The 24,509-nt window shown below is 34.6% G+C and overlaps 1 protein-coding gene across 1 annotated transcript in view; it reads left to right on the top strand.

Moving 5' to 3' along the window:
* The window catches only part of URI1 (URI1 prefoldin like chaperone), a 63,085-nt gene that overhangs the window by 23,286 nt on the left and 15,290 nt on the right, over nt 1–24,509 (top strand). Inside the window, exons 3-4 of the mRNA XM_005899542.3 lie at nt 13,823–13,901; nt 14,945–15,080. Of these exons, the coding sequence (XP_005899604.1) occupies nt 13,823–13,901; nt 14,945–15,080 (215 nt within the window). The remainder of the gene's footprint in view (nt 1–13,822; nt 13,902–14,944; nt 15,081–24,509) is intronic.

The following is a 24,509-nucleotide window of genomic DNA, read 5'->3' as shown; positions in this document are numbered from 1 at the left end:
AAGCCTGATGAACATTGATAGAAATGTGTCATTTACATCAGAGCAGATTCATATGAATCTGTCTCAGTTTCCAGATTTTCTGTAGCTCCAAACTACAGAGCTTAGCATATTTGCCTCCACATATCTTAAAGTAATATAGTACCTTATCTACATGTTAAACAATTAAAATAATTTTTCCAGTTAATTTGCATTTTCCTCTGAATTATTTTTAATGTGGCTCAGGAAACAGACTTTTATGTTTGTTTTTAATGAGGATCTGATATTGCTGGAATCCAAATGGCCAGTGAATTTACCAATTTATTACATTAAAAAACTGAAACCAAGTGTCTCCATTCCTCTGAAAGCCAGGAAATTGCTATTTGGGAGTGCTGTGGAATTCTTGTGATGTTTTTATTATCTTAATTCCAGAAACAATGATTGAGTTTCTACCATATGCCAGTATTATACTGCTGTTTGGAATTGAAAGACCCTGCTATGGAGAAATTCAGCAGTCCTCAACCTTTTTAGCACTGGGGATCAGTTTCGTGGAAGACAGTTTTTCCATGTACTAGGGGTAGGAGGAATAGTTTCGGGATGATTCAAGTGCATTACATTTATTGTGTACTTTCTTTATATTATTATTACATTAGTTCCACCACAATTCATCAAGCAGGAGATCTTGGAGGTTAGGGACCCCTGGAGAAATTGATAGTTGGACACTAAACAGCGAAATTACAATAATTCTGTGCTAGTTGGTTAGAGATAGGAAGCAAAACAGAGACAAATTATTTTTAAGGGTGTCTCATGCATTGCTTTAAAAAATATGTTGCTTTTCACTAACCTTTGGTGTTATTATAGTCTAAAATACAATTCATGTAACTAAGTTCCCCTTGTTTATGAGTACATACCAATATAATAAGGAGGAGCAAAACATGTGGTTTTTTTTGAAGTGTTGTCTTAGGCTAGTGATGTATATCTTTGTGAAGTTTTAAAAAATTCTTAAAGGGAAGAGTAATGAATTAGAATATTACCCTTCAAAGATAATCCTATTTTTTTAAAATGTAGGACACAAAATAAAAATATTTATAGAAATATAAAGTGGTAAAATTACTCTGGACCAGTGAAAATGGTCCAGAACAATGAGATCTGCCCCCAGAAATCTCTTTGAGAAAATTAATTCAGATCCCAGAACTTTGTTTTACTTAAAGACATTTATAGTATTTGTTTAATTAGTAACAGATAAACAGGAAATGTTTGAGCCTAATAGTTGAGAATTTGTGTAACATTTTTAGAACTAGTAGTGGTTTTCAATTTAGTGAAGATTTAAGAAAATTTTTAGGTACATCTTATTTTCCATGTAATTCTTTTTACTTAACTCATTATAAAATCCATACACTATTTTCTCATTAAATGTCAGTGTACTTCCTAGTGTTTGACCCACGTGGGGCTGATAACTCTGTGTAGTTTATTTGTAATTTTTTATCCTTTTAATTCTTTCAAAGAGCATGGAGGGATTTGGAGGCACAGACCTACGCTGGAATTCTGTCATTTTCTAACTTTGTTACCTTGGGTGAATTATGAAGATTCTTAAGTTTTCTTCTTGTAAAGTGATTAACTTGAAGTTTAAGTGTGAGATAATGTCTATAGACTATCCAGACTGGCCCTTAATAAATACAGTAACTCTGAAATCTTTTTGGAAAAGTTTTAAACTCATTGTTAGATGAAGAAAGAAGGAAAAATCAAAAACCCTCCAAAACTTTGTAAATATTCCTGAATATTTTGTGTTCACACCATTATCTTTTATCCTGATGGAGAGATGGTTTACTGAGTGGTATTGTTAAGCTTTTATTGTATTCAAAAAACTTTGATTATAAAGAGTTTCAAAGGGTGATGGAGTTGTGTACTGAACCCACATGTATCCACCACTCTGCTTCAATGATTGTCAACTCATGGTTTCATCTGAACTGTTTGTTTCCTTTTAAAACAGTGTATCTTACCCTCTTCCCCCATCTCTCAACTATTTTGGCATGAATCTGAAGCATATCATTCGATGTGGACATATTTTAGTATACATCTTAGAGACATAAAGGATTCCATATTAACTTTTTAAATTGTAAGTTAAAACATTTGAAATCACGACTCTACACCTGGACATCACCAGGTGGTCAATACTGAAACACATTGATTATATTCTTTGCAGCTGAAGATGGAGAAACTCTATACAGTTAGCAAAAACAAGACTGGGAGCTGACTGTGGCTCAGATCATTGCCAAATTCAGACTTAAATTGAAGAAAGTAGGGAAAACCACTAGACCATTCAGATATGACCTAAATCAAATCCCTTACAGTTATACAGTGGAAGTGACAAATAGATTTAAGAGATTAGATTTGATAGACAACAGTGCCTGAAGAACTGTGGACTGAGGTTCGTAACATTGCACAGGAGGCAACGATCAAGAAAATCCCCAAGAAAAAGAAATGCAAAAAGACAAAATGGTTGCCTGAGGAGGCCTTACAAATAGCTGCGAAAAGAAGAGAAGTGAAAGGCAAAGGAGAAAAGGAAAGATACCATCTGAATGCAAGAGTTCCAAAGAATAGCAAGGAGAGATAAGAAAGCCTTCCTCAGTGATCAATGCAAATAAATAGAGGAAAACATTAGAATGGGAAAGATTAGAGATCTCTTCAAGAAAATTAGAGATACCAAGGGAACATTTTTCCAGTAGTCATGTATGGATCTGAGAGTTGGACTGTGAAGAAAGCTGAGTGCCGAAGAATTGATGCTTTTGAACTGTGGTGTTGGAGAAGACTCTTGAGGGTCCCATGGACTGCAAGGAGATCCAACCAGTCCATTCTAAAGGAGATCAGTCCTGGGTGTTCTTTGGAAGGAATGATGCTAAAGCTGAAACTCCAGTACTTTGGCCACCTCATGTGAAGAGTTGACTCATTGGAAAAGACTCTGATGCTGGGAGGGATTGGGGGCAGGAGGAAAAGGGGACGACAGAGGATGAGATGGCTGGATGGCATCACTGACTCGATGGACATGAGTTTGAGTGAACTCTGGGAGTTGGTGAGGGACAGGGAGGCCTGGAGTGCTGCGATTCATGGGGTCGCAAAGAGTCGGACACGACTGAGCGACTGAACTGAACTGGAGGGAACATTTCATGCAAAGATGGGCTCGATAAAGGACAGAAATGGTATGGACCTAACAGAAGCAGAAGATACTAAGAAGAGGTGGCAAGAATACATAGAGAATGGAGGAGGAAATGGCAACCCACTCCAGAATTCTTGCCTGGGAAATCCCATGGACAGAGGAGCCTGGAGGAGGGCTCCAGTCCATAGGGTCGCAAAGAGTCAGACACGACTAAGCATGAGAATGAACAAATGAAAGTGGAATGTGTTTCCCACTCTGGAGATGGGAGAATTTAGCAAAAGGGAGTTTGGAGAGATGATTATCTTGGGAAGAATCAAAATATTAATAAAGCTATTTTGAGAGTAAAAAAAAAAAAAAAAAGAATACACAGAGAAGAACTATACATAGAGATTTTCATGACCCAGATAACCACAATGGTGTGATCACTCACCTAGAGCCAGATATCCTGGAATGCGAAGTCAGGTGGGCCTTAGGAAGCATCGCTGTGAACAAAGTTAGTGGAATTGATGGAATTCCAGCTGATCTATTTCAAATCCTAAAAGATGGTGCTGTGAAAGTGCTGCACTCAATATGCCAGAAAATTTGGAAAACTCAGCAGTGGCCACAGGACTGGAAAAGTTCAGTTTTCATTCTAATCTCTAAGAAAGGCACTGCCAAGGAATGCTCAAACTACCGCACACTTGCACTCATCTCACACACTAGTAAAGTAATGCTCAAAATTCTCCAAGCCAGGCTTCGACAGTATGTGAACAACTTCCAGATGTTCAAGCTGGATTTAGAAAAGGCAGAGGAACCAGAGATCAAATTGCCAACCTCTGTTGGATCATGGAAAAAGCAAGAGAGTTCCAAGAAAACATCTACTTCTGCTTCATTGACTGAGCTAAAGCTTTTGACTGTGTGGATCACAACAAACTGTGGAAATTCTTAAAGAAATGGGAATAGCAGGCCTCCTGGCCTGCCTCCTGAGAAATCTGTATGCAGGTCAAGAAGCAACAGTTAGAAATAGATACAGAACAACTGACTGGTTCCAAATTTAGAAAGGAGTATGTCAAGACTGTATACTGTCACCCTGCTTATTTAACTTATATGTATAGTACATCACATGAAATGCCAGGCTGGGTGAAGCACAAACTGGAATCAAGGTTGCTGGGAGAAATAGCAATAACTTCAGATATGCAAATAACACTACCATTGTGGCAGAAAGCAAAGAGGAACTAAAGAGCCTCTTGATGAAAGAGGAGAGTGAAAAAGTTGGCTTAAAAGTCAACATTCAAAAAATGAAGATCATGGCATCTGGTCCCATCACTTCATGGCAAATAGATGGGGAAACAATGGAAACAGTGAGAAACTTTATCTTCTTGGGCTCCAAAATCACTGCAGATGTTGTTTGTGGCCATGAAATTATAACATGCTTGTGCCTTTGAAGAAGAGCTATGACCAACCTAGACAGCATATTAAAAAGCAGAGACATTACTTTGCCAACTAAGGTTCGTCTAGTCAAGGCTATGGTTTTTCCAGTAGTCATGTATGGATGTGAGAGTTGGACTATAAAGAAAGCTGAGCACCAAACAACTGATGCTTTTGAACTGTGGTGTTGGAGAAAACTCTTGAGAGTCCCTTGGACTGCAAGGAAATCAAACCAGTCAACTTAAAGGAAACCAGTACTGAATATTCATTGGAAGGACTGATGCTGAAGCTCAATCTCCAGTACTTTGGCCACCTGATGCAAAGACCTGACTCATTGGAAAATACCCTAATGCTGGGAATGATGGAAGGCAGGAGGAGAAGGGGATGACAGAGGATGAGATGGTTGGATGGCATCACTGACTCAATGAACATGAGTTTGAGCAAGCTCCAGGAGTAGGTGATGGACAGGGAAGCCTGGTGTGCTGTAGCCCGTGGGGTTGCAAAGAGTCAAACATGACTGAGTGACTGAACTGAACTGATATTTATATAGTTCAAACTTTAAGAGGTACAAATGGGTATACATGGTATGTAGTTTCCCTCTTACTTGTCTTGAAAATCTCACTTCTCTTCTTGGTAAATAACTGCTTATTTTTACCAGTTCCTTGCAAATTTTTGCAGAAATTACTTGCACAAGGAGTGTATATTTGTATGTCTGTATGTATGTATGCATGCATGTGTGTACATGTATGTGTATATTCTTCCACATGTTTATATATATTATACTCCCACTCTGATTAAAGTGCAGTCAAACTGTACACTGTTCATCACACTATATAGTACTATACTTTTGAGATTGTTTTTAATCAATAGTGAACTACTTAATTTTGTTCCTATGAACTACATTGTGTGTCAGATGTCTAATTTTTAGTTACCAAATACTTTTTGGTATTATTTTTTTTAAAATAATGACCACAGGACAGAGTATGACTTCTACAACTCAAAATACATCCTTACTAAGCTATTGTATCCATTTTTTATTATTCTTTAATAAAAGTACTCCAAGTGTACTGACAACAACCATTTGCCTGTATAATGTTCTTTGGTTGTGCGTATTGGACTGAACTCAGCTCTGTGGTTTTCTGCTGATTTTGTTTGGGCTCACTTGTGTGGTTGCAGCCCCAAAATGGCCTCACCCGTAAGTCTGATGGCTCGTGTGTGATGCTGGGCCTCACTGTCCATGGGCTCTTTTTATCTGGCTTACTTTATATGATGCTACAAGGGCAGCAAGAATGGAAGCTGCCAAGTCACATTCTGTTGGTCAAAGGAACTCATAAAACTAGACCAGATTCAGAGGGAGGGGAAATAGACTCCATTTATTGGTGAGTGGATTGACAACAAATTTATGGTCATTTTTAGTGCACTATAGATGACTTCTGTTGAACATATTCCACAGAAAAAAGAAGTCTCATTACTTGTGTTGATTTGTGAGAATTAAATGAAATATGGTATGTGATGCCTGGCACATAGAAATCATCTGTATCTTAGGCATTGTTTGTAGTCATAAGTTATATGCATGTGAATTGTTAAAAAAAGTCTTGTTTACTGCAAATTATCTTAAGAGAGTTTTAAGTATTAAGTTATCTATGAAATTACCTGAAACAGACTTAAATGAAAACAGTAAATAAGCTATTTTATATTGCTCAGATGTTTGATTTTAGAAAAAATAAATTTGGAGATAAAAATTCTGAAGCTTTTGAACTTTGAGAGGGGGATTGTAAAGCAGACATGACATTTGTAATTTTTCAAGGGGAACTGGACCAAAAAAATACTAGTTTTTAAAATTATTATTATATTTTTTCTGATGTCATGTGTTAATACATGGTTTGGGATGTTAATAAGTAAGTTTTGAAATTCTTGTGTGATGTTTCAAAGCAAATTAAGATTGCCCCCCAAAAATATTCAAGTTGAATGTTTTAAGAATGATTTTTTAAGAAACAAAATCTGTATTAAATTTTTTATTCTGTATATAAAATGAAAACATTTATAAAAAGGTTGAAATGAGGAAAGAATAAAGGTACATTTTCTCATAATTCTGAGGAGAAGCTAAATTCTCTCCCTCTCTTGAAAACATTTTACTTGGTTTCTTTCAGCTTCTTAATTCTATATGTGTGTTTATGTCACAAATGTCAAATTGTAAATGGGTAAGGCTTTTTTCTTTTAAAAGAGTTAATGATTTGTAAACTGTAATTGCAATTTGTTACTTCTAGGAGTCCCCTGCCTAGCCTTTATGCCTTTTTTTGGAAAAACCACACTAGTTTGATACTTGAAGCATTTCTGAAAATAAAAGGCAAAATTATATGTTATAGGGGAATTTTTTTCCTCCCAGAGAGTATTATAAAGTATTATGAAAAGAATCCCTAATGACATCTCATCGTTTAGAACATAGTCTTTGATGATGTGTTTCCAGTGTCCATATACTTTATTTGGTTCACAATTTCTCAGAATCATCTTAAGTCCAGTGAGTATTTTGGTATATCTGATTGAGGCTACATTTCAATTTGATTTGGCTACCTCATGATTTTTCATCTTTATGTTAACTGTATTAGGTTTGAAAACATTTCTTTGCATTCTGAGTTTTTTCATTTTCCATTCAGTTTTGCTTATTTTTTATACAATGAGAGCAGTCTGCAATAAAACTTGTAAGCACAGAGTACTGTGTGAGGATGAAGGTTAAATATTGCAGCAGTACTACTTGACTGAGAGGTGGCTCACTCATGAGTTCACGCTCTGTCTTGAGGTATGTGTACTTGGTTAGTCGCTCAGTCGTGTCCGACTGTCTGCAGCCCCATAGACTGTAGCCCACTAGGCTCCTCTGCCCATGGGATTTTCCAGGCAAGGATACTGGAGTGGGTTTCCATTTCCTACTCCAGGGGATCTTCCTGACCCAGGGATCAAACCCCTGTCGCTTGCTTCTCCTGCATTGGCAGGCAGATTCTTTACCACTAGGGCCACCTGGGAAGCCTTTGTTTTTGAGATACAAAAGTCTAAATTCTAATGTACTGAAGACAGAAGGAGGTGTTGGTATCAGTGTGTGATTAAGGAAAATGTAAGCTGTAAAAAAAAATTCAGCTTGTGTACAATTTAATGTTTTTACTTATTTATTTTGAACTCTTGACCAAATTGCTGACAGTTTTCCCATTTTTTAAAAAAAATTTAAATTGAACTAGTTAAAAATAATTTTGAGAATTTTAAGTATTTGCTGGGTTCAAGGCCAGGATTGCTGTTTTTTTTTGTTTTTTTTTTAACTCATATAAGACCTCTTGAAACAAATAGTAACCTCAAGGGATTTATGAGTGGGCTTCTATTGAAATTGATGCAAAATGCAGGGCCTTTTTATGAGGAAAGGATATAGAGGTTTTATCAGTCTTTCATAGGTGTCAGTAGCCATAAAGAGTTATGAGTCACTGTTCTAAGAAAACAACATACAACAGTTTACTTTTTTCTAAAATGCAATTTAGAAATAAAATATAGAAAACAAGTTGAAAAAAAAAAAAGAAAACAAGTTGAAATGACAAAACTTAAAATTATGTTAGACTAAGTAGAAACTGATGCAGATATTCAAAGCTTAAGTCAGTTATAAATTTAACATATCTAAAGTCATCTTTTCTTAAAAGTTCCTTTTGATTTGTTATAGAAATATATATCAGTTGTAGAAAATTTAGAAAATAAAATAAAAATTACCTCTTAACTCATCACCTAAAGCAGTTGGGCACTTTGAGGGTATTTCTTTCTTACTTAGAGTAATGTATTTTTGTAACGTTTAAACTTTCTTATGTTGAATTCATGTCTCATTTTATTCATAGAGCAAAAGAAGGCTGATAAAGAAACAGGCACCTATGGTTAACTGACAAATCTAAAGTTACACATGCATGGTTATTGGTATGGGGCACAAACAAATTCCCCTGTCCCACCTTTGCTGTGTATATTCATTGTACTCTCTTGTCTCATTGCCGAAAACTTAAATTGAAGAAATCTTGGGAGAAGGCGATGGCACCCCACTCCAGTACTTTTGCCTGGAAAATCCCATGGACGGAGGAGCCTGGTGGGCTGCAGTCCATGGGGTCGCTAGCAGTCGGATACGACTGAGTGACTTCACTTTCACTTTTCACTTTCACGCATTGGAGAAGAAAATGGCAACCCACTCCAGTGTTCTTGCCTGGAGAATCCCAGGGACTGGGGGAGCCTGGTGGGCTGTTGTCTATGGGGTCGCACAGAGTTGGACACAACTGAAGTGACTTAGCAGCAGCAGTAGAATGTTAAGACTTCCCTGGTGGCTCAGATGGTAAAGAATCTGCCTGTAATGCAGGAGACCTGGGTTCAAACTCTGAGTTGGGACGATCCCCTAAAGGAGGGCATGGCAACCCACTCCAGGATTCTTGCCTGGAGAATCCTCATGGACAGAGGAGCCTGGCAGGCTGCAGTCCATGGCCTTGCAAAGAGTCAGACACGACTGAGCGACTAAGCAGTTGCAGCCATGCAATGTTAGATGCATCTGTCTTTTTTTAGATAATTTTGTTTCATTAAACTTCTGAAAAATTACTAAGTTTTTATATTTAGGTTCATCTTTCTATTTCTAAAAATAAAGTTTTATCATGGACTCATAAAATATAAAGAACATGGATTATTTCATCAACATTGTCTGATATGTCTCCTAGGTATGAGTTGAGATAAAGGAATATGTGACCATATTGCCTGAATTTTGTAGTAGATGTCATTTATCTTACTAGTAATTTGTTTTACCATTACCATTAAAAAAAATGCTGTTGATTTAGTACAGATACTTTTAAATGGTTAAAAGTGTATTTTCCATCAATTATAGAAGGCACAACAATGTAGATCCTTCTTTCAAGAATGTTTTTATGGCTTAATATAACCTTGATAATTTGTTTATGCTGTTTAAGAGAATACTTTTAAAAAACTCAAGTCATTCCATTCTTTAGAAATGAGAAAATTTCTCTCTTTACCATGCCTGAATTCAGCATTCCTCTGTTTTCTTAATTTTTGAGGTTAAAAACCCAGGCATCCATCAAGCCAGCAGATGTTTAACGGAGAAGCATTGCAAAAAAAAAAGGAAAAAAGACGTGTTATATTTGAGTGATGATCCCTGCAGTGTATGGCATAATGCTTGGTTGCAGAGCAGGCGCTCAATAAATGGTGAATTGAATTGAAACAAAGGTTTCTTGGATCCTTAATAGGACATTCCAGAGTGGGTATGATGGACTAAGAGTCATTTCTAAAGAAAATTGTATATATATTCCAAAATCTTTGGGTTTTATAATTTCTCAAATTAACAAACAAAAAAAGAATTAACTCTACCCCAGATCAACCTAGATATTAGCATTAATGTAAAGCCCTTTCCTTCTTTTCCCTTTAAGCATCCATCTCTTGATGTTTTCTCCTTTTTTGTTTAGGATAGTAGGTAAAGAGAATGATAGGAGTTTTTTTTTTTTTTTTTTAATTTTTAAATGGGCTTAATGTCAATACTTTCTGCCTATTACAACTTCATACTTTAAGGAGAAAAATGAACAAATTTTGTTTCAGTGAATCGTTTTATTTTCTGTTTTTACTATTGAAAGCTGGAAATTGGAGTCTTTACTCACTTGCCTCAAACATGGGATGTAGAACTTTTTTCTTTTGCTTTACAAAGCTTTTCTTTTTTTACCATGCATTTAAGAAGAGGGTTAAAGAGTTTCTTTGATATTTCTCCCATCTCCTTTTTAATATTCTATTATGAAAATCTTCAAACATACAGAAAAATTGAAAGAATTATATAGATGAAACTTGATCACATAGCTATCCATACCTTAACCCTTAGTCCATTTTTTTATGATGTGTTTCAAAGAAAATTGTGGACATCTGCATACTTTACCTGTAAATAATTGAGCGTATATGTCATTTAACTTGCTCTCTCATACTTTTTACAGCCTTATGAAAGTAAGATATTTCTCATGAGATCTGTCCTGATCTTCATCCTTAAGGTTAAGGCTAGTTTGCAGTTATGTCCTTTTTTGCTGCTGCTCTTTAATAAAAACCTTAGGTGTGTCTCAGAAGGCTTATAGCATATGATTAGCAAGATTTAAAAAGAAGATTATGAAAGTTTCTTCTGTGCCATATCACAGTGCTTTAGTTCTTATTTTCTGTAAGTAACATTGCATGAGAATGTTTGGTGCAAATTAAATCTTACTATTGGGTAATTCTTTTAAATTAAGAATTGAAGGTTGAACCTAATCTGTAAGGATCAGATATGGTGAAACCAAACAAGGAAGTCTTATCTAGTAACGGAATAAATAAGTAGGCTTGAGAGATTTATCCTAACTACATCTGGGTTTTATTTTCATCTGAAAAAAAGTTATTTTAAGCAGTTGGCTTCTTTGACTACATATTTTACAGTCTCCAAAAATTTAGTTATATATTTCTGAGTGGTAAAATAGAAAAAGAAAAAAGTCTATTCAGATTTTGGTACAAACAAAGATACCTTCCATAACACATTAGTTCTTAGAGTCATTTTGTGTTTTCTGCTGTATAGGCTTTGTGATCTTTTATGGGATTTTTTTTAAGCCCAGAGTATTAGAGGAGGGACTATTTGGAGATAACTGTTTGACCAAGCACTTGATCTTGAATATTTCCTCTAGTGGGAATTTCAGGGAGAGAGTTCTTCAAGCCATAATTTCTTCCAGTGGCACTGCTTGACTCTACTTGCCTCCCTTCAAAAAGGATTTCTGCATGAGCTGTTTTTTAAATTCTCTTCTCCTTTCTTTGTGTATTTTTTTTTTTTTTTGGTTGGCATAAATTTAGTCTTTTTTTTTTTTTTTGGTTGTCTTCGTGTATTTTTAGAAAACAATTCAAAATTTAGAAATAACACTCTGATCTTAAACTGTTCTCCAGTATGGCCACAGTTTTTTTCTTCTAGAGAGAATTATTGATTTAGTTTAAAACTGAATATGCTTTGGAATACTGACATTGACCTCTCATAGTGTCTTTGATTGAATCTTCTGTTCTTTTAATATATGAGATGTTTTGTTAGAAATCTGCCCCCCTTTTCAGGTGTATTTACCAAAATAGTACATATTGAATGCTAACTTTAATATTAGTTTTTTAACAATTAATAGGAACATTTAGGGCTTCCCTGATGGCTCAGATGGTAAAGAATCTGCCTGCAGTGCAAGAGACCTGGATTTGATCCCTGGATGGGGAAGATCCCCTGGAGAAGGCAATGGCCACCCACTTCAATATTCTTGCCTGGGAAATCCCATTGGACAGAGCAGCGTGGTGCGGTTGCAAAGAGTTGGACACAACTTAGCAACTGACATTAGTCATCTAAGCATTTGCCAAATTACTTATGTAAAACTGCTAGTATTTATAGATTTAATGAGTTCACGGTGTTCAGGCATTGTGTCACTTCAGTTCTTCCAAACTGTCCCATTTATTGCTCACAGGAATCCTGTTTCTAGAAGCTTCCTGAATTGTTAGGTTTAGTTAAACTGTCTTTAAGTAAGTTGTGTTATTTGTATCAAATTGAATGAATTGTACACAGTGGAATTATCTTAGTGGGTAGTACAGTCTTTCTTTCAAATTTTAGAATTGGTGTTTTTGATACTTCATGGGAAAAGGGTCATTGAAGGCTCAATGTATTTAGGTGTTCAGTGCTGGACAAGGTGTTAAACCATTTATTTTAGTCCTCTTTGAATCTGTGAGATAGGTATTCTTTAAATTTTTTACCATTGAAGATACTAAATCTATGATTAATTTGTTAAATGGTGGAGCTGGGATTGATCCTCTGGTCTGACTTCGAAGCCATGTTCTTTCTGGTATATAGGCCTGTTCCTGAAATTTCCTACCATTTTATTCATATAAAATATCCAGAAAGATGACTTTTGCCTTAAACAAAGACATTTTATGTTTATTTATATAAAGGGATTTGAGAGGAAAGTTTTTAAAAAAACACTTGAACATTAGAAAATGAAAAGGCTGGCTTGATAGAATACTGGTCAGAAGACCTAGGTTAAGGTCATTGCTACCTCTCCTTAATAGAGTGGATCAAATTTCTCTTAAATGTGTGTTTTTTTTCCATTTTTCTTCTGCTTTCTCTTTTGTAAAGAGGAAAATATTGATTTGACATGTACTGCAGGAATATTTTTACGATGAATTAAAATATGTGAAATTCCTTGATATTTTTAAGACTAAATAAGATGATTTTTATTAATTATGTTTGTTGCTGTAGGGGAGCTAAGGAGTAAACTGAAACCAATTCCATGAACAGTCATTTTTATTACCTGGAGAGTGATTATCTATACTGCAATTTATCCTAATTTTAATTTGATAATTTCTACATGTGCTTTTAAATTACTTGCTGAATTGGTGAGTTTTTGTTTTTGTTATTTTTTTTTAAATTGAGAAAACCATCCCTCTGCTGTAAAAAATTTCAGTGCTCTGGTTTTGCTTGCAGCCTGCAGCCTAGCAGGGAACCCTTTGGAAACCACATATCCACAGAAGGTTTGACACAAGTTCAGTGTAGGGCTATTCAGTTCCAGCAGCTGTGAGAACTGAGTATGGTTCACAGTGTGGGAAACATCACCATTTCTGCTCCTACAGATTTATATCTTTTGGTGGTCTGAAATTAGTTATCAGGTAGCTCTGTTTAGATATAACATGGAATTGAAATGCCCAAAGGAAATACTTTTTATAGTACCTCTACCTAATTTCTTCTAGCTCCTGATTGATTCTCTCTCACCTCAATAACATTAGTATGAATAACTGAAGAGTTGATGACTCCAGATTTTTCAACCCAACGTTTTCTGAGGAGGACAGACTGAAGCATCTGCTCATATTTTGTGTTGATGATTTCTGTTTCACAACCAGTTGTTTATTCTCTCAAAAGCTTTTCTCAGCTCTCTTCTTCCTTCATCTTGAGCCCATTTCCCTCCAATCTCACTGTCTCCCTTAATTTCCAAATTTTCTTTAGTTCAGATGATCCTCTACTTTAGGGAACAATAATTCTCAAGATATGTGTGTTCTACATCTAAAAGCTGAGAGTCTTAATTCTTTGATAAGTGTATGGTGGAATAATGCTGTTGCTAAATTTTGTAGAAACACGATTTTAAAATTAAAAAAAAAACACTTTAAATTGCTGAAATTAGGTGTTTGATTAGCTTATGATATGTAGCCTACTTGAGGAACCATTAATTTGGGTATTAATATAGTATTTGGTATTTTTTTTGTCAACAGGAAGAAGGTAGATAATGACTATAATGCTCTTCAAGAAAGACTCAGTACTTTGCCTGATAAGTTGTCTTATAATATCATGGTATGTTTGATGTGTTTCTTTTAAAGTAGAATATTGTTTCTTGTAAAGGTGTTAACTATGTAAAGTAAAAAGGTGTTTCTTTGCTTTATATGTATTGATTTACAAGTTGACTCCCTGGACTAGATCAGAGATAACTCATAGTAAAGGTTTCTGTTTTACTTTATAATAATGTACTAATTGTGGTAATAGTTGGTATTCTTTTCCTTTTTTAGATTTAAAATTATGTTATGATGCCATAAATGGCATAAATGTTAACATAAAATTTGACGTATTTGGTATGCAAGTTTACTTTGTTAGCAAACTAATTACAACAGAAATATGGCATGTAGTCATTTCCTGTTAACCAGAGCAGCAGTAGACCATAATGTTATATATCTTGGAGAATTAAATCACAGAACATGGATTTTATATATATAAAGGTGCTGATAATTTTTTTTTTAATATTCAGATCTTCATATCAACATATTAGTCTATTTGTGAGCCCTGAATTAGATTCTTTCTTTGCATGAATATTCTTTTTCATGAAGACTGTGTTCTTAATTAAGTTAGACCAGATATTTTGAAAATATATTGTTCTTTATTATACCAGCTCAAATATTTCATAAATTTTGTAAACCTTTGAAAGCTCTTTGTTAATTCCTGTTTTGCCCCCCAAAGACAGTATTTTCTCAGAAATAATTTTCAGTTTAAAAAAATCAAAGTTAGTCTTTATTAATACTTTATTTCTAGTTTGCTTTCATTTAGATTTATGACTGAGCAAAAAATAAATATGTTTGGAAGCAACGCTGATTTCTCTGAAAGCTATTTTTGTAAATATGCTCATTTCTTTTGTTGTTTTAATGTTGATAAATTAACCTAAATTTTTTCTAAGGTTTTCCTAGTGAAATTATAATGTTAAATGTCCATGAAGTTGACACTTTATTTTTCTTAGTGAGGAGATTTTTAAAAAAAGACCTCCACACAGAGCTTTTAATGCTGTTTCATAAAACGTAGTTTTTAGTGTTTTTAATTTTTTAACCTTCTCTTTTTTTTTTGAACAATAGGTACCATTTGGCCCCTTTGCCTTCATGCCAGGAAAACTCGTGCATACTAATGAAGTCACTGTTTTACTTGGGGACAATTGGTTTGCAAAATGTTCAGCAAAGCAGGCTGTTGGCTTAGTTGAGCACCGGAAAGAACGTATGTACTAATTATAAATGATGTTTCTTTGCTGGATATTTATTGGTTCACAAAGTGCCAGGCTGGTGGACTGTTTGTTATTAACAGTATTAGATAAGTGTCACAAATATCCAGGCTATTTGTGATTCTGTTGAATTGGAGATAGTTTGAGCAGATCCAGCATTTGAAAATGTGGACTGGAGAATGGAACATCTGGGTTGGAAATGTCACCCACATTAGCATGTTTTTAGAAATTACCAGGTGTAAAAGTCATCACACATGGTTTTGTAGATAGCAGTAGGATAGATATAAGAATTGGGGTCATTTTACATTTTATAATTGGTTTGCTTTAGTTGTTTTTCAAGACTTTATTTTTCCCCAGAATACGAGAACACACAGGAATTTGCTTCCTACTTATTGGACTAGGATAAATACCTATTTGCAAAGTAGAAACAATTCTTAAACATGTGTTTTGGTTTGGAAGAACTCATGTTTCCATTTTACAGAAGAAAAGGCCAGGTGTGGAGAAATGCTATCTACAACATCACTCTTAAACTTAAATGGTTTGAGGTTTCTGCCTCATTTCATTGAGGTCATTCTAGTTTTCTTTAGATAGTGTTTGTTGGTTTATATATATCCATACATACATTTTTTAGTTGGATTGATTCACTTGGGTTCTAACTTGGTTGCATTTTAATATTAGGTCTGTTTAATATCTAATACATGTTTTTATTTCTGTAATAGCATACTTAAATTGATAGCATAATATCACCCATACCTGCTTTTTACTCTTCTACTTAAATGTGTCTTTGAAAACAAATTTTTGAGGCTCCTTCTGTTTAAATGAGGTCATGTAGATAGAAAATAGCTGAGTTTTCTAAAGCTGAAATTATTTCATTTATATTATGAGTGGGTACTAGTTGGAGAACTCATTTACTCAGTGAAATTCTGGAATCTATATTTGGAGACTCTAATTGCAAGTCAAAGCCTATAAGTTTATAATTGATATATATTTTGATCTTTTGTGACACTAATCACAATTGTATTGTTTGGCCTGTGTATAATTCCTGGCAATGATAATTGTTTTGGCATTACCACATTAAAGTAAGTCATGTATATTAGAGCCAAGAGAATGGGTATAATTCTTTAAAGGTCTTTCATAATGGTGAAGGCTTGCTGTATTTACTGGGAAAACTGCTGATATGAAATCAGTTCATTTTTTGAAATTTGTTCACTTTGATTTTCATTTGGATGTTTCAGCAAAGAAATCTTCAGGATCATTTTGACATATTAATGAAAGAACGCTTTTAATAGATGAGAGCTCTAGAATAGCAAAATATTTTTTGGTAAATCACTTTCTAGTGTTAAATACAGTTTTAGAAAGTGACCAAAGCAATGACTTTTGGGATCAATATTTATCTAAAATATTTTTTGAAATATATATATAAAATTATGTTTGAGAATCTATTTTGGTAAATGAATTCTAAATAGTTGTTTTCTTCACAGTTTTATAGTAATTTATAATAACTGAAGAAATTATTTAGGCATATTATTGTACTTAACATTTATTAAGAAAAGATACTTTATTTTTCTTAAGGCAGAAGAAATATAACAGGTTAAACATACTTACCTCAGGGTCAACAGGGTAATGGGGGAAGGTGAAGGGAGGTCATTGAATGTTTAAAAAGTAGTAAAAAATAAAGGACAAAATGGGTTTAACACAACAATAGTAAGAGGATTCAGAGGCAGTAACTCAGAGGAAGATGATTTCTAAGAGAAAGATGGCAAGCTCAGTGCCCTACCCTTTTGCTCACGTCTGGCATTTTGTCATTTAACATGAATATGAGCAGCTTTTATTTGGTATACTGTTCTATTAGTTACAACTAATTGTAATTAAAGATTTGTTTAACTAGCAGTGCAATCAGGAAGCAGAATAGGATACAGGGTATACCATAGTCAGTCAGGACACAGGACCACACCGAAAACTCTCTTGTGTTTTCCTTTTTGTGGTCATATACTATCTCTACCCCTGATCTGTCTCTATCACCTTTTCCAGAATGCCGTATCAGTGGAATCACACACTAGATGACCTTCTGAAACTGACTTTAACTCACCATAACGCCTCATCCAGTTTGTTCTGTGTATGAAGAAGTAGTGGTATAAACACTACTTGATTGCTGAGTAGTGTTCCATTACATTCACGTACCACAGGTTTTCTGTTTATCCATTGAAAGACGCTTGGGTTTGCTTCCATTTTTGGCAGTTACAAATGGAGTTGCTATATACCTTTTTGTACAGGTTTTTATGTGACCGTAAATTTTGTTTGCTGTTGAGACATACTTGTTCTCTTTTGGTATCTGGCTGGCTGGCCTCATAGATGGTATTCCTTCCTCTGCACTGCTTCAAAAGAGCTTAAGAATTGGTGTTAATTCTTCTTTAAATGTTTGATAGAATGCATCTGTGAAGCTATCTGTTCTGGGCTTTTTATTATTAGAAAGTTTTGGATTATTTATTAAGTCTTACTTGTTCTAGGTCTATACAGATTTTGTGTTTCTTCTTGTTTCAGTTTAAGTAGTCTATATGTTTCCAGGAATTTGTCCATCTAGCTTATCACGTTTGTTGGCATTTAACTATTATTCTTTTATATTCCTATTTCTGTAAAATAAGTAGTATTTATCTCCATTTTAATTTTTCAATTAATACACTTCTTATTTAAGATTCAGGTTTGTTTTCTTCCTCTGCAGGTTTACTGCATATTTCATTTCAGATTGTATATGTGAGTGTATAAAGGCATCTCTGTTTTTATTTATGGTTTTAGTCATTTGAGTCTTCTTTCTCTTTTTTCTTTGCCAGTCTAGGTAAAGGCTTATCCATTTTGTTGGTCTTCTCAAAGAACCAACTTTTAATTTTGTTGATTGTTTTCTGTTGTTTTTCTTGTCTCTGTTTTATTTTTACTTTAATCTTTGTTATTCCTTCCTTCTGGTAGGTTTGGATATGGTTTATTATACTTTTTCAAGTTTCTTAAACATATAAGGTTATGATTTGAGATTTTTTTTAATGTAGGTGTTTATAGGTATAAATCTCTTAGCATTGGTTTCTCTGCATCCTGTAAATTTTGATCTGTTGTGTCTTCATTTTTGTTTATCTCAAGGTATTTTTTAGTTTCCTTTATAATTTCTACTTTGACGTGTTCATTGTTTTGTTAAATTTCCTTGTGTTTGTTAATTTTCCATTTTGCCTTCTGTTGTTGGTTTCTAGTTTCATTTCATTGGATTGAAACCATACAAAGTATTTTTTCCAATCTTGTGAAAAGGTTTAAGACTTGTTTTGTGACCTATCATGTGGTCTTTCTTAGAGAATGTTGTGTTTCCCTTAGAAGAATGGGTACTCTGTTCCTGTTGGGTGAATATTCTGAATGTATCTGTTAGGTCTATTTGTTCTATAGTATTATTAAGGTCCTCTTTCCTTATCAGTCTCCTTTTTGGTTCATTTGTCCTTTATCGTCCTCTGTTGACATCTCTAATTCTTATTGTAGAACCACTTGAACTGTGTCATTTTTTGCTTCATATATTTGAGGCTCTGTTGTTAGGTTGTGTGTATTTTTTATAATCGTATATTTTTTAAGTTTTAATGATGTATAGTTGATTTATAAGTTTTAATTTTTATTATACAGCAAAATGATTCAGTTATACATACATATGTTCTTTTCCATTATGGTTTATCACAGGATATTGAATATAGGTCCATGTGCTCTACAATAGGACCTTGTTGTTTATCCATCGAGTATATAGTAGTTTGCATTTGCTAATCCCAAGCTCCCAGTCATTCCTTCCCCCACTTTACCTCTCCCTTGGCAACCACAAGTCTGTTCTCTATATCTGAGTCTGTTTGTATTTCATAGCTATATTCATGTGTGTCTTAGTTTAGATTCCACAGTAAGTGATAGTGTGTGGTATTTGTCATTCTCTTTTTTTCTTTGCTTACTTAAGTATAATGATCTCTTAGTCCATCCATGTTGCTGCAAATGGCATTATTTCATTCTTTTTATAGCTGAGTAATATTCCATTGTATATTCACGCACTTTTATCCATTTATCTGCCCGTTGACATTTAGATTGTTTCCATGTCTAGCTATTATAAATAGTGCTGCTATGAATTTAGGGGTATTTTTCCCCAGTTACAGTTTTGTCTTAGATGTATGTCCAGGAGTGGGGTTGCTGGATCATATGGCAACTCTGGTTTTAGATTTTTTGAGAAACCTCTGTACTGTTTTCCATAGTGGCTGCATCAGTTTTGAGTTCCCACCAACAGTGTAGAAGGCTTTCTTTTTCTCCACATCCCCTCCAGCATTTGTTGTTTGTAGCCTTTTGATGATGGCCATTCTGACTGGTATAAGGGTGGTACTTCATTGTGGCTTTGATTTGCATTTCGCTAATAATTAGTAATGATGAGCATCTTTTCATGTGCCTGTCCATTCTCCTAATCTGTGCCTTCCTACTCTATATTGTAGTTTAATACATTTACATTTACAGTAACTTTATAGAGTATTGCCATTTTATTATTTTTTGATATGTCTTTTGTACAGCTTTTACATATCTCATTTCCTTCATTATTGCCTTCCTCTGTGTTTAGTTGGGTTTTTTTCTTTGTGGTAATGTGTTTTGATCCCCTTTCTCATTTCCTTTGTTAATGATTTATAAGTATTTTGTTTGTAGTTACTATGGAGATTACTTACAACATTGTAAAGTTGTAACAATGTATTTTGAATTGGTTCCAACTTAACTTCAATCCTCCAATATTCTGGCCTAGAGAATTCCATGGGCTGCATAGTCCATGGGGTTGCAAAGTCAGACATGGCTGAGCAACTTGCACTTTCACTTTGGGCTTCCTTGGTGGCTCAGCTGGTAAAGAATCCACCTACAATGTGGGAGACCTGGGTTTGATCCCTGGGTGGGGAAGATCCCCTGGAGAAGGGAAGGGCTTATGCACTCCAGTATTCTGGCCTGGAGAATTCCATGGACTGTATAGTATGGGGTTGCAAAGAGTCAGACATGACTGAGCGACTTTCACTTTCACTTTCTAACTTAAATAACTTGGAAAAACTTTTCTGTATAGCTCTGTTCCTCCTCTATTATCAGTGTCACAAATCATACCTTTATATTGTGTACCTATTAACAGATTTATGATGATTTTTTAATGCACTTCTCTTTTACATCCTGCAGCAAATAAAAAGTGGAGTTACAAACCATAATGGCAGTTACACTGTTTGTAATTTTTGCCAATGTTCGCCTTTCCCAGAGGCATATAGCTTCTAGTTACTGCCTAGTGGCCTTTCATTTCAACTGAAGAGTTCCCTGAAGTTTTTCCTGTAGGGCAGGCATAACAATAAGGAACTCCTTCAGCTTTTATTCATTTGGAAATGTCTTAATTTACCCTTCATATGTGAAGGACAGTTTTGATGAATGTGGTAATCTCAATTGAGAGTTTTTTCTCTCAGCATTTTAAGCCTACTGGAATTCTGACTTCCAAAGTTTCTATTGAGAATTCTGCTTATATTGTTATGAAGATCTCTTGTGATGATTTTCTTTTTCTTTGCTGTTTTGAAGATTCTCTGTCTTTCAGAAGTTTGATTATGTATCTTGATGTGGGTCTCTGGGTTTATTCTACCTGGAATTAGTTGAGCTTTTTAGATTTGTTGATTTGTTGATCTTTGGGCAAATTTAGAATTTGTTTGGCACCCATTATTTCTTCAGAAATAATTATATTTCTGAATGATTATATTCAGAAATATAATCCCTTTGCCACTGTCTCTTCTTGTTCTTGAGACTTTCTTAATGTACATATTAATCTATTTGATATGTCCCATGAATCCCTTAGGCTCAGTTCACTTTCTTCATTCTTTTTCTTTCTATTCATTAGACTTGATGATTTCAAATGTCTAATCTTTGAGTTCACTGATCCTGATTTTCTTCGGCTTGTTCAAATATGTTGTTGATGCTATAGTGAATTTTTGAATTTAATTATTATATTTTTCAACTCCAGAGTTTGGTTCCTTTTTATAATTTCTATCACTTTGTGGTTGTTCTCACTTTCTTCATGTATTGTTTTTAAAATTTACTTTAGTTATTTGTATTTCTCTTTAGCTGTTTGAGCATATACACAGGCAGTTGTTTTAAAGTCTTGTTCTAGTATATCTGATGCCTGTGTTTCTTCAGGGAGTTTCTGGAGATTTATTTTGTTCTTTTGAATGGACTGTGTTTTCCTTTTTACTGTATGCTTTTAGATTTTCTGATGAATGATGAAAATTGGGCATTTGAAAAAACAAGTGTATGTGGAATATGTATTGCAGATAACACGCTGGTAAGAAACTTTTGTGATTTATCTTATGAGGCAGTTTGTGTATCCTTTAGTATCTTCAGTGAGGTATATCTTAAATGCATTGGTATTTTGTTACGAAGTATAAATTTTTGACTTTTGGTTTTATCTACATAATAAATGTAGATAGCTTTAAAACATCATGCACCTTAAAATAATGAAAAAGTAGCATCCTTCTGTGTACCTCCCTGCTTCTAGTCCTCATTCCATAGAGATATTTCATCTAGTGTTTAAGCTAATCTTTTGCTTGTCCTTTTTATGTACACTTCCCAAGTACTTTGCATATTCTATTTTCTTGATTCTTTTTTCCAGTTTTATATAGTATCTATTAGTTGCCTACCTATAATTGAAGGATAACATTTAATTCGTTTACATGTTCTTCTCCCTGTCCCTCAATCTTTTTAATATTTTTTATTACAACTTTTGTTTAATCAGCATTCATGCTTAACTGTAATTCCATTTCCATTTTTGAACAATCTTTCATTTGAAGTTTACTGTTTATTTTTGTTTGTTGCATAAAGTTATGTATCTATTGTTAATTCAGCCAAACACCTTTATTCTTGGAGACCTCTGTACTAGAGTCCTTCATAGTCTTGCTTTGATTTGTACTTGCTCCCATCTTGAATTTCAAAGAATGTCTATCTTCCTAGTCTTTTCCTTTATCACTGTACCATATCTTTGCCTCTTATTTATTTCCTATTTCTTGATTCCCATGGCATCTCCTTTCAAGTTTTACTCATTTTGTTGGAGGGGGTGTGTGTGTGTTAGTCACTCAGTCATGTCCAACTCTTTGCAACCCCATGGACTACAGTTGGCCAGGCTCCTCTGGCCCTGGAATTCTCCAGGAAAGAATGGGTTGCCATTTCCTCCTCCAGGGGATCTTTCCAACCCAGGGACCAAACCTGGGTCTCCTGCATTACAGGTAGATTCTTTACCGTCTGAGCCACTTCAGTAATTTTCTAGAAAGGTGTGTGGGAGATACATTTTTTGAAATTTTGCATGTCTGCAAATATTTTTTATACTCCTGCTTTTTGTAACTCGTCTATTTAGAATTCTAAGTTGAAACAGTTTTGAAGGCTTTCTGTCTTACGTGTTGCTATTTAAAAATCTGATGCCATCACTTTCCTTTGTATGTGACTGTGTTTTTCCCTTTAGAAATTTTAGGTTCCTGTCTTACTCCTAATGATCTGAAGTGGTACTGTGATATACCTTGCGTAGAGCTTTTAAAATTCATTTGCTAGGTGTTTGGTAGGAACTTTCATTGTGGAAATTCATGTCCTACAGTTTTGGGAAATATTTATTATTATTTCTTTGATAATTTCTCTCCTGTTGTCCATCTCTTTGTCTTTGTTACAATTTTTACTTGATCTTATTTCTATTTTATGTTTGGAATTGTGGATTGAGGTTTTTTGTTTTTTTTTTTCCTTAAATTCCTATACAGTTTAATTCCCAGGAGCTCTGCTTTTTGTTTGTTCATTTATTTGTTTGTTGTCCTTTGTATGTTTCTTTGGTGTAGGTACTATTCTGGTTTCATAAATACAAAGTGTTGTTTTAGGATTTTAGAGTTTTTTGTTTAAAGTTTTCTTCATACATTGCTTTTGGTTTTATTCCTTTTGTAGTTAATTTTTTTCTTTCTCTCACATTAGTAGTGAAGACTTCAAATATTTGGTGATCATTGGCTAACCATTCATACTCCTTTTTAAAAAAAACCTTTTTTAAAAATTTTATTGGCTGTGCCAGTTCTTAGTTGCATCACAGAGCATCTTCAGTCTTTGTTGTGGCATGCAGGATCTTTAGTTGTAGCGTGTGGAACTAGTTCCCTGACCTGGAATCAAGCTTGAGCCCCCAGCATTGGGAGCTAGGAGTCTTAGCCACTGGACGACCAGGCTAAGAGGCTGACCATTCATACTCTTAAAGAGTTAAGCACTGTTAGGAGACTGTGTGGGGCAGTTTGTTGAGTAGCAGCTTTTCTGTCAGGAGTTAAAAGTCCCAGACTGGCTTTTCTCATTAAGAGATTGACAGAATATCAGCAGTCTTGGAGTTAATTATCCTCCTACGAAAGAATTTTCTCATCTTCCCCTAGTGTTTGAGAACTGGGCTGGATGTATCAGAGTTCAGTATGTATGCTGGTTTCACCAAGACATTTCCTGTTCTCTTCTTAGTTCTTCACCCCTCCCCATAATTCCTGTAAGCCACTCTAGGCTGTAAATCTTTTGCTAACTCGAGAAGGATGATTACTTGGTTATACTTTGGGGGGATGCACACTTTAATCCAGGTCTTTGCTTTTAGTTCACCTTTTCCTTCAGAAGTACTATCATAAGAGGGTCTTCTCCAAGTCCTGCAACTGCAGCTTTACGACTGTGGCAGTTGCAGCTTTTTCTGTTGCGCAGAAGTCAGTTACCAGGTGTCCAGTTTCCAAAACCTGGTTGATATCCTTTGTCTGTTATATTCCTTGTCTCCTTTCCCATTATCTTTGTCCTTAGGCCTTTAAAAGTTTTTTTCTTAGTTGTTACTTTAATGGGGAAAAAGTAAATACTAAGTACATGAATTCAATCTGTGTTAAAGCAGAAGTTGGGAGCTTTGAGCTGGTTTGAGGAGAGATCCTATACAGAGGTTTGTGAACATTTCCACCAGGGGGCATGTCCTATTGAGACTGAATAAAGAATATTGAAAAATTCCAGCACACAAAAGCAAAGAGATTGGAATGGAGTAGTCACAAAGGATTCAGAAGAGACTTGTCTTTACAGACCTGATTCTGTTCAGTACATATGAGTATATGGCTAGGTAGGAAGATTGCTTTTGTGAATGTTTGTAACTTTTATTAGGCTTTGCAAATAATTTTTATCACATTTATAGTTTTACTGTTTTCACATACATATAATGCCATAAACTGTTAACTAAGTATTTGATCCTGTGTAGTGAATAATGTATCATTTATCTTTATGTGAAAATGGTTCTTCTGAAGTTAAGAGCTTTTAGATTTTCCTCACTATTTTAAAGCCTTTAGAACTTGCGCTGTTAATTTTGCTTTCAGTCTCTTCTCTTATTGCTAGTACAAAGGATTTTAGCTAGTTCT

Source organism: Bos mutus, chromosome 18, assembly GCF_027580195.1.
Source record: "Bos mutus isolate GX-2022 chromosome 18, NWIPB_WYAK_1.1, whole genome shotgun sequence".
NCBI classification, from domain to species: domain Eukaryota; kingdom Metazoa; phylum Chordata; class Mammalia; order Artiodactyla; family Bovidae; genus Bos; species Bos mutus.
This window is presented reverse-complemented; position numbering and strand designations above follow the sequence as displayed.